Below are 9,994 nucleotides of genomic sequence, written 5' to 3'. Positions count from 1 at the left end.
CCGGGCACCGGTGTGACATTTAATGCTGAGTTACGCGGAGGCACGCAGCACATCACTCAGGCCATCACTCCGAGACACACGGGTGAGGAAAGCACAGTGTCCTTTGTCTCCCCGTGGGAAGCGGGGGAGATTCCTGTGGTATATCAGAAGCAGCCCGGGATACACAACACTACCAAAGAAAAAGGACAGTACCCGTTTCTGTATAAGAATATATTATTTAAAAGACAGTTTAAAAATAAAAATTCTGTACAGCGTCGTGAAGTCCTTTTTTTTGTTATCAGTGAACAAAATGGTTCTTAGAAAACATGATCTCATGGTGGCAGATGCTCAGGACCACGTCTCCCCGCAGGGCCAATCCGCAAAGCCCAGCCGGCCGGGTCCGGAGAGCAGCCCACAGCACACGGCTTTCTTCAGGCATGATCTGCTTGGAAAAGGAAAAAGACGGCTGGTTTGTGACTGTGGGATCGGAACTGTGCGGGCAATGCTGCAAATGTCACAGGCTCACACACGGGCAATGAGCACTTCTTCTGTCCCAGCACTCTGTGCGTTTCATCACTAAAGCAAGAGGAATGGGATTATTGCCTCCGGTTTAGAGACTGGGGCTCTGCGGCTCAGAGAGGTTGAGATGCTTGTGCACGTCACTCAGCTTGTAATTAGCAAAGCCCGGACTCAGAACAAGGATTGTTGGATGCCAGGGCCTGGTACCCACCTCTCCTCTATGAAACCAACCCAGTTCTCATGCCCTGTACCCTGACTGCTCTGTAAGCGAGGCTCTCCCAAGTGACCCTCATACACGTGTGTGGTGTGATCTTACCACGCGGAGGCCGAATGGGCTGGTTTGCCTTCTACCCGTTCCAAATGCAAGCGCGCAGGAAGTGCTTACAGCGACATAAGCAAAGACTTTCTTTTTGAAAAGTAGTACCTATGCTAATCATTGATCTTTTTCTAAGGCATGGCTCCTTTCAGAGCCTAATTGTAAAGATTATATGCAAGGGAGAAGCGTTTCATTTAAAAACATTCATACATTCAGATTCTCTCCCCTCCTTCCCTCCGTCCCTCCTTCCTTCCCAGATTTCCACGCCATCCCCATTGCAGTCTGGACTACCGTATACACTGAGACACCGTTCAGAACAGCCTTACCTTCACGTTTTCCCCCATCTCTGCTTTTCTCTCTTGACGCGGTGCTCTCAGGTGTCAGGCTCTCAGCCTTCTGCTGTAACCAGGACAGAGGATACGGAAGGCAAAAATCAAGCTCCAGGAACAGTGAGTGAGTGACTGCTCGTCTGCCCAAGACCTTCCCGGGGCTGCAGATGCTAAGACGCGGGAGGAGACTGGGGTCTACAGCCTGGGGGAGCTTCCCGGACAACAGCTCTGCACGGGCCACCTTCCCTGCGGTCAGAGGCCCCACTGCACACGGCCACTGTCCTCGCACTCATGGCCACAGGTGCAGCGCCAGCGCACTGGTGGATGCGGGTGCGAAGTCCGAGACCCTTTCACCTCTTTTGTGGGTCTGTTCTTTCTGGGAACAGGAAGGGGCACTGGAGCGTCCTAACGGCCCTTCTAGGCGGCTGGCCTGGGACCTGGAGACTGAGGCCTTCACAGCGATGGCTCTCAGTTGACCCTGGGGAGTCAGGCCCCTTTAGCCCTCCTGTCAGGGGGCTCGGCAGGGGGACACCGCCTCTTCCATCTGTTCTCTGCATCTTTTGCTCTTAGGTTCTTGGAGTTTCAGGACCCGTCTGTGACTTTTTTTTTTTTTTTTTTTTGCGGTACGCGGGCCTCTCACTGCTGCGGCCTCTCCCGTTGCGGAGCACAGGCTCCGGACACGCAGGCTCAGCGGCCATGGCTCACGGGCCCAGCCGCTCCGCGGCACGTGGGATCTTCCCGGACCGGGGCACGAACCCGCGTCCCCTGCATCGGCAGGCGGACTCTCAACCGCTGCGCCACCAGGGAAGCCCTTACATTCCTGAGCTCTTAACTCTCCACAACGTCTTAGTACTTGTGAGTTCCCCAGCACTCCCTTTTTCAGTCCTTCACCTGGAATGCTGAGGGTTTTTTTAATTTTTTTTTTTTTGTGGTATGTGGGCCTCCGACTGTTGCGGCGTCTCCCGTTGCGGAGCACAGGCTCCGGACGCGCAGGCTCAGCGGCCATGGCTCACGGGCCCAGCCGCTCCGCGGCACGTGGGATCTTCCCGGACCGGGGCACGAACCCGCGTCCCCTGCATCGGCAGGCGGACTCTCAACCGCTGCGCCACCTGGGAAGCCCCATCTGTGACTTCTTGGGGGAAGAATCCGAGTAGAGGAATTGGCTGCCAGCCTGGATTGCCATCGACCCATCAGCATTTACCGAGCACCATATCGCGTGCGGCATTGTACACGAAGGAGGTCGAGAGCCGCACCGAGGCTCAGCGGGCGCAGTGGGAGTTCCTGGCTGCAAAGACGGGGCGGGGCCCTGCCCGCAGTGAGGACAAATGGCACAGAAGGGGGCCCTTGGGTGGGTGCGGGGGGACACCGGCCAAGGCCAGAGGGGGACCAAGCCCGAGGCAGCAGGGACGGGCCCCGGAGAGAGGGGGTGGGAGCGTGGACGGAAGGGAGGCGACACTCAAGTGGCTGGACGTCACGGGGGGAGGTCCCAGGGGTCCCAGGAGGCAGGGGGACCTGAAGCAGATCTGCACACACTGGGGTCCTGCCTTGGCCAGACCAGCTTCTGGGGCTTTTCTGAAAACCTCTACCCCAGCTCTGAGCCTATGAACTGGACCTCCCTGAAACACAGGATCAATCCCAACAGCAGCCTGGAGCCAGACCCAGCCTCTCCTCGAGGTGCCACGTGGTAGCCCTGTGGCCAGGTCGTGGTGGTGGCTTTTCCCATGCCAGGGGAAGCGTCTCTTCCGCCGCCCTCCCTCTGCACAAGGTCAGCCCTGGGAGGAGGTGAGGGACCCGCGCGGGCCTAGGGCGCTGCTCTGAGGGGATGCAGGCAGCCGAGGTGCTGTGATGCTCTGCATTTCCCGTGGGCGATTGCGACCACGGGCACCGACTCTGCCCGAGGTTCTGTGCGTTCCGTGCCGTGAGCTCCCCGAGGACTGACCCCCCTCCTCCGTGGGATGCACGAGCTCCCATCTGGAGGGCCCCCCGGGCCGTGTGGCCGGGCCCCGCGGCCCCCGTGCCTGCGCAGCCCGGCTCACCTCCTTCATGGCGTCCATTTGCTTCAGCTCCTCGTAGCGGTCTCTGGACTCCCACAGGGGCTGCAGCATGAGCTCCCCCACCGCAGGGAAGAGCTGCGAGGGAACACACGGGCCTTCTCAGCAGCTGGTCCCCCTCGCAGAAGACGCTGGCGCAAAACCGTGCCAGGTCCCGTGCGTCCCGGGGGAAAAGCCGCGCAGGGAATGTGCTTCTGTCCAAGGGGCACCTGTGGACCCTTGGGTCTCGGCTGCGGCGGAACCCAAGGTGCCCGAGGTTGGAAGCCGACTGGTCAGTGAGTCCCGGGAGCCCCTGGGGAGGGAGAGCCCCCGCTCGCTGCCCACCCACCCCTTCCAGGTCCCTGCTTCCCGCTCTCACACTGTCCTCGCGGACCTGGCAGAAGCCACTCCCTGCCCTCTGCTTGAAGGGACCCCCGACTGTCCAGCCTGCAGACTCTCATCTTCCAAACGCCAACCTTGCCTACTAGAGCCCTGGCAGCCCCGGGGTGGGAGGGGTGAGGCTGCTTGCACCCCCCCCCCCCGCTGCCCCCGTCCCGCCGCTGCATGGCCCAGGACCCCTCCGCCCACCCCGTGCTCAGGCCTGGCCCTGCGGCTCCCACCGCCCCGGGGCCACCTGCTGAGCATCTTTACCTTTGAGACTCAGCTCTGAGGCGCTCGCCTCTCACTCCAAGACCCCCCGGCGGCCCCAGGGAGCCCAGTGCACACAGCCCTCAGCCCCTCGTGCTTCCTGTGCTTCCCCAGCCCTGCTCCTGCCACCTGTGGGAGCCACCATCGCCCTGCTGTGCCCTGGCACCCGGTGCCCACGGGGAAGACCCCGCAGCCTGAGGAAGGAAGCTGCAGACAGGGAGACAAATTCTAGGCGGAACGGAGCCACGGGGCTTGAGGAGGGTGTGCTGAGGGAGCTCTGGAAGGTTGCTGAGCAGGGCATGGGGTGCCCAGGCCACGGAGGGTGGGCTCAGAGGTGGAGGCTTGAAGAAAGGCAGGACCAGGAGCTAAGGGCCGTCCTGTAAGACGGGAGGGCCTGGGAGGGCGGGGGGCTGTGTGCCCTGTGCTGGGGGCAGTGGGGAGCCATGGAAGGCTCGGGAGAGAGGCAGAGGCCGGCTCCTTGCTGAGGATTAACCTGGTGTCAGCCGTGTGCCGGGTGGGGTGGGGGGCAGGTTAGAGGGGCTTCTGTAGGCAGAGTTGAAAGGCTGACAGGGACTTGGCCGGTGCCCTGGGAAGCGGGGCCCTGGGGGGGGCCCAGAGACACCATGGGGGAGGGTGGCCAAGGGTGGGGCGGTGTCCATGGGGGAGGGTGGCCAAGGGTGGGGCGGCTTTGCTGCTGGGTCGCTGCCCGGGGCACGGGGCAGGCGGCCAGTGCACACGTGTGTGTCCGTGTGAGCGTGTGAGTGTGCGTGCACCTGTGCATGTGTGTGCACACATGTCTGGGTCACTCACCTTGGTCACCGTTTCAAACATCGGGATCAGCACGAAGCTGATGAACCCAGTCTGGGCCGTGGCCTTGGTCACTTTGTCCCGGTCCATGAAAGGCGCCACGGGAAGGCCCTCCGACTTCTCGCGGTCGCTCTGCGGGGAAGGCAGAGGACACACGTTAAAGAAAGAAACACCCGTGGAATCTGGGGGCTTCCAGGATCATCGTCTGAGAGGAAGAGAGAAACAGCTAATATGCCAACGGAACCACCCGCGTCACGCACGTTCGTGACCACGTGGGACGATGGGGACGCCGTAAGTGCGAACTAGGTGCCCGCTGGGCCTGCAGGGTTGTGCGAGGGGGGGGGGGGCGGGGAGGGGGTTTAACTAGTGGTAACAGGGGCACTAATGTGGTAACAGTTTGACATTAGCTTTTCCTGTTGGTCCCTGTCTTTCGTGTCTCAAATTACACGTGCGCCTGTTGGGAAGGCTTCCGGAGGCGGTGATGCCGGAGGCCACCTTGGCCCGTCCGTCACGCTTCCAGCAGGAACCTAGTTAAGGGGCTAATGAGCCCAGGAGGCGTGATGCTGCGTGACGCTGTCTGATGCTCCTACCTGCATGAAATACTCCTCTAATAAACAATCCACCCAGGGTTCCGCCACCTCCATCGGACGGACCTCGTTAGAGATGTCACAGCACTTAATCAGGATCATCTTCAGCTGAAAGAAGAGATCTGGAATCAGCTGTGCAACACGGGACACATCCCACAGCGCTGTGCGTCTGGACTCACCATCACTGGCCGGCAGGGAAGGAGGGCGGGTGATGCTGGCGGAGGGGAACCCAGCATTGTTGCCCCCTGCCCCCCACAAGGACATACTTCCCACTGCAGGGGGAAGACGGGGCATCCCCGCACCCCCGAGGGTCAGAATCTTTCCTGGAGGGGCCTCAGTAGTAGGGAAGCCCCTTGAACACACGGACGTTTTGTCATACAAACTATACACTGCAAAGCTCAGAAGTGTCTTCTTGATGTCGAGAATATGTAAAAAGTGTAGACAGACGGTATTGCCTGGAGGCAGAGGTTTAACAGATGACGAAAAAAACCCCAGCGGGTGGAGAGTGCTGGGACCCCAGAGCACTGAAGAGGTGTGCTAGAGACACAGGGTAAAGGGGATCCTCATGTAACAGCAGGGAGGGCGCCCACCGGCCTCGGCACCCCGCCGCCTGAACACCGGGGAGCGATGCAGGGGTGGGAACCACAGTCCTGCCGGCTGGCCCAAGGGGCATCCAGGGCAGGACTCCACCTCTGCCGCCCCCAGCACGGGGGGAGCAGTCCCACAAATGCCAAGGCGGCCCTGGCTTCTGCCCTCTGCCCTCTGCCCTCTGCCCCCAAGCCTGGCGCTCCCCTGTGTTGGCCAGGCCTCTGTACGCAGGCTTACCTTCCCCTACTTATAACCTTCAAATCTGAATGAGATGGGGGAATGGGAAAGGGGTGACTTTAACTAGGAGAGGGGGTCCTGCTGGGGTGACAGGGAGCTTTCCCTGCTAAGTGCCGGGACTTGGAAAGCCGGCTTCACCGACACCTCGCTGCGAGGCGAGGTTACACGTTTTCCTTTGGCGCTTCGGTCTCCAGTCTGAGCTGGGGGTGGCGCTCACTCCCCAGCCCCCCAGAGAGGGAAGACAAGCCGCTCACCAGGGTCATGTGCTCCTCGTTGCTGTAGTCAAAATTCTCCATTTTTTCTTTGAAAGAATCCATAATTTCTGCGTGCCTCGCCATGTCGGTGGCCAGGATTAACGTGATCACCCCCTGAGGAGCGAAGGCAAAGTGTGAACGCGGGGCACGATCCCAACAGTGACTCAGTGAGCGCCTGCTGTATGCAGAGCCTTCTGCTCATACCGCTTCATCTGGGCCTCCTGCCAACGCCACGGGCGTGTCTAAGAACCACTGTCCTCGTTTTATAAAGAAACTGAGAGCCGGAGAGGCTGGGGAGCCTGCCCAGGCCTCAGCTGGTGAGTGGAAGGCTGGGGGTTGAGCCCCGGGCTGCCAGACACAGGCTGTGTCCCTGGAGAAGGCAGCGCGTCGGGCCCGCCAAGACCGTTCGCCTGCAGAGGGCAGGCTCAGCACGTGTCTCCTTGCGAAGTCCAGACGCTTTCAGCCGAGGACAAATGCTCCCCGCTGATGCAGTAATTTAGGTATATGGTTTGTTCCTTCCAGAGCTTGTTGTTGGAGGTCAGTGACCTATTTTCCAAGAGTATTTTTTTCCTGTTATCTAATCTGTATGTGATGATATGTGCTTATCTTGCCTGGGAGCGATCAAAGTCTGATCATATAATAGCATGCTTCTATTAACGAATTTGTAGGTAAGGATAAAATAAAGGTGGTTTTGTTTTGTTGTTTTTGGCCATGTGGCATGCGGGATCTTAGTTTCCCGACCAGGGATCGAACCCGCACCCCCTGCATTGGAAGTGCAGAGTCTTAACCACTGGACCCCTAGGGAAGTCCCCAAATAAGTTTTTTAATACAAATATTTTGACCTTGTTAACCCAGTATTGGTTTAGTAGAAATAACATAATTTGAAACCATGATCATCTACCCACCCACTCATCCACCCATCGATTTATCTGTCTACCCCACCCGTCCACTTGTCCACTCACCCACCCATCCATCCATCCACCCACCCACCCACTTGTCCATCCGTCCATCCATCTATTCAGTCATCCATCCATCCTACAAACATTTACAGAACACACCTCTGTGCTGAGTATGGTGTTCTACTTTTCCAAGAAAACACCACCACAAGCATCAATTACACAACTCAAATCAGTCAAGACAGATAAAAAATGGGGGGGGGCGGGCTTCCCTGGTGGCGCAGTGGTTGGGAGTCCGCCTGCCGATGCAGGGGACACGGGTTCGTGCCCCGGTCCGGGAGGATCCCACATGCCGCGGAGCGGCTGGGCCCGTGAGCCATGGCCGCTGAGCCTGCGCGTCCGGAGCCTGTGCTCCGCAACGGGAGAGGGCACAGCAGTGAGAGGCCCGCGTACCGCACAAAAAAAACAAAAAAAGGGGCATCACTGGCCTTTTCAATTGTGCGATTTCTCGGTAAAGATTTAACTGTATTGTTAGTGAAGGATCTGTTCCTATGATGAGTTATCCCTCAAAATATTCAAGGACGGAATATGATTAAAAATTGGGACAACGGATTTTACCCTTAGGAAGGGTTAATGTCAGTAAGGTGCTGGGCAAGGTCAGCCTGTGTCCCCGTGGCGGGCGGCACGAGCAGGGCCCCGGCCCCTGGGTGCGGCTCCTCCGCGGGAGCGGGGTGCTGCTCTGACCCCTCCACGCACAAAGGGGCTCAGCTGCCTGAATCCTCTGGGCCACGTCCCTGGCAGGGCTCCTCACCCGGCAGCCATCGGGGCGGCACAAAGGCAGGGTCCTTTCTTCAGGGTTTGCCCCTTTACCTGCCTCACAGAAAGACTCACTCCAGCTCGTGGAACATGTCGCGTGTGCCTGCTGGGTGGGTCCATAAACGTGGAAGGGAGGCCAGAAAGCCAGCAGATAGAAAGCCAGCAGATAAAGGGGAGGTAACTGTACCAGGAGCCGGTGATTCACCAGGGCGGTAATTAAGCCCTGATTGAGCTCTGACTGCCTGGAAGCTGGAAGGATGGGGAACGAGGCTGCTGTCGTCTGATAAGGTGAAGCTATCAGTTCTCCTGGAGGGAGGGGACTGTGTCCTGGCCCTGGGCTCTAGTGCGTCTTGGAGCAAGGCCACAGAGACACCGAACAGACGCGGCGTGTGGCTCCTCCTATGCCGTGGACACGGCTCCCGTTCTAAGTGCCACATGCTGGGGGACGGAACAGCAGGAAGGCATCCTCTCACAGTTCTGGAGGCCGCAAGTCTTGAAACCAAGGTGTCCCCTCTGAAGGCTCCGGGGATGGTCCATTCCCTACCTCTTCCTGTTTCTGGTGGCCCCAGCGCTCCTTGGCTTGTGTCCACATCACTCCTGTCCCTGCCCCTGTTGCCTCTCTGTATCTCTCCTCTATGTGTCTCTTATGAGGACACTTGTCATTGGATTTCACATCCACATGGATAATCTGAGGTAAACTTATCTAAAGCTCCTAATTTAATTATGTCTGTAAAGACTCGTTCACAGGTCCTGGGGAGTCAGGAAGAGGACACACCTTTTTGTTTTTTTTTTTTGGTTGGGGGGTGGCTATCATTCAACCCACCTCACTCCTCCAAGATCTCTCTGACATCGCCCCTCCCCTGAAGACGCCAGAGGATGGGACACAGGGCTGCGTGCAGCGGGACCTCCTGTGTGTGTAGGGGCGTCACTTTTGGTGAGTTGGAAGCATCTGACCCCAGACAGCTGGCCTCCCTCATCCTTTTCCCAAAGTGCCCCGAGCAGCAGAAATGTCTCTTCTGAAATGGGTGGTGGGGTTGCAGGGGACAAGAGCAGGGCTTAGGGGACAGTGGTCGGGGTTCTGCTGGGCTGGATGCCGCAGACGTGTCTGCCCAGGGCCTGCTCCCTTGAGCGAGTGACCTTGCCTGTGTCAGCCTCACTTTCCTGGGCTGTGAGATGAGAAAGGACCGATCTCAAAGGGTTCAATTAAATGGTGGCCGTGATCTGCAGGTCCATGGAACACCGTGCATGCGTGCCAAACGCAGACCTCTTTCCGGGGAGCCACTTGGCCTTGGAGGAGGCTGGGGAGGAGGGCCGGTCCCCCAGGATCCCTGGTGGGGGACTGGGAGATGTGGGAGCCTCAGGCACGGGGCGAGAGGGCTTCTGCTCTCTGGTCGGACTCACTGTCCCCCCGGTGCCTCCCACTCTGCGGTGGGCGTGCCCTCACCCCACACACCTGTCTGATCTGCTTGAAGCCCTCCGCCGGCACGCTGGAGAAGATGTTGCACTCGGGCTGGCTGAGGATCTGGAAGGCCACGGCACAGTGGTGGTTCTCCAGGGGCGAGATGTCATTGTAGCGGATGGCCAGCTCCGTGCGGGCATTGATCTGGTACCTGGGGTTGGAGGAGAGAGCAGAAGGGCCCTCGGGCACCCGCACTCAGAGGCACCTGCGAGTCGGGGCAGCAGCGCTGGCGGTGGGGTGGGGAGGTGCATGGAGGCTGGAAGGGATGGAGGGGACCGCACTCTGCTTGTGTCAGGAGCCTCCTTCTCCTGGCTCTCCTGGGTCTCTGCTGCCCCTCCAACTGGATACCTCCAAGTTGCTGTAGTCCTAACAGTGGAGGTCACCAAGAAGCCTCAGCGCCTCCCCGTCGCGTGCCCTCAGAATGGTCAGACACCCTGCAGACGTTATCAGTATGTGGAGGACTGGGGTGCAGACACCCTGCAGACGTTATCAGTATGTGGAGGACTGGGGTGCAGACACCCTGCAGACG

At 59.2% G+C, this 9,994-nt stretch overlaps 1 protein-coding gene across 1 annotated transcript in view; it reads right to left on the bottom strand.

Moving 5' to 3' along the window:
* Nucleotides 1–259: 259 nt before the first annotated feature.
* Nucleotides 260–9,994, bottom strand: part of PDE9A (phosphodiesterase 9A) — a 99,207-nt gene continuing 89,472 nt past the window's right edge. Inside the window, exons 13-19 of the mRNA XM_082654137.1 lie at nucleotides 9,460–9,616; nucleotides 6,295–6,408; nucleotides 5,219–5,323; nucleotides 4,632–4,760; nucleotides 3,180–3,272; nucleotides 1,141–1,213; nucleotides 260–421 (exon numbers count right to left, since the gene is read on the bottom strand). Of these exons, the coding sequence (XP_082510263.1) occupies nucleotides 411–421; nucleotides 1,141–1,213; nucleotides 3,180–3,272; nucleotides 4,632–4,760; nucleotides 5,219–5,323; nucleotides 6,295–6,408; nucleotides 9,460–9,616 (682 nt within the window). The 3' untranslated portion in view covers nucleotides 260–410. The remainder of the gene's footprint in view (nucleotides 422–1,140; nucleotides 1,214–3,179; nucleotides 3,273–4,631; nucleotides 4,761–5,218; nucleotides 5,324–6,294; nucleotides 6,409–9,459; nucleotides 9,617–9,994) is intronic.

Source organism: Grampus griseus (genome assembly GCF_964374135.1).
Source record: "Grampus griseus genome assembly, chromosome: 5".
Classification (NCBI taxonomy): domain Eukaryota; kingdom Metazoa; phylum Chordata; class Mammalia; order Artiodactyla; family Delphinidae; genus Grampus; species Grampus griseus.
The sequence above is the reverse complement of the archived record's forward strand: the minus strand, read 5'-3'. Positions and strand labels throughout refer to the sequence as shown.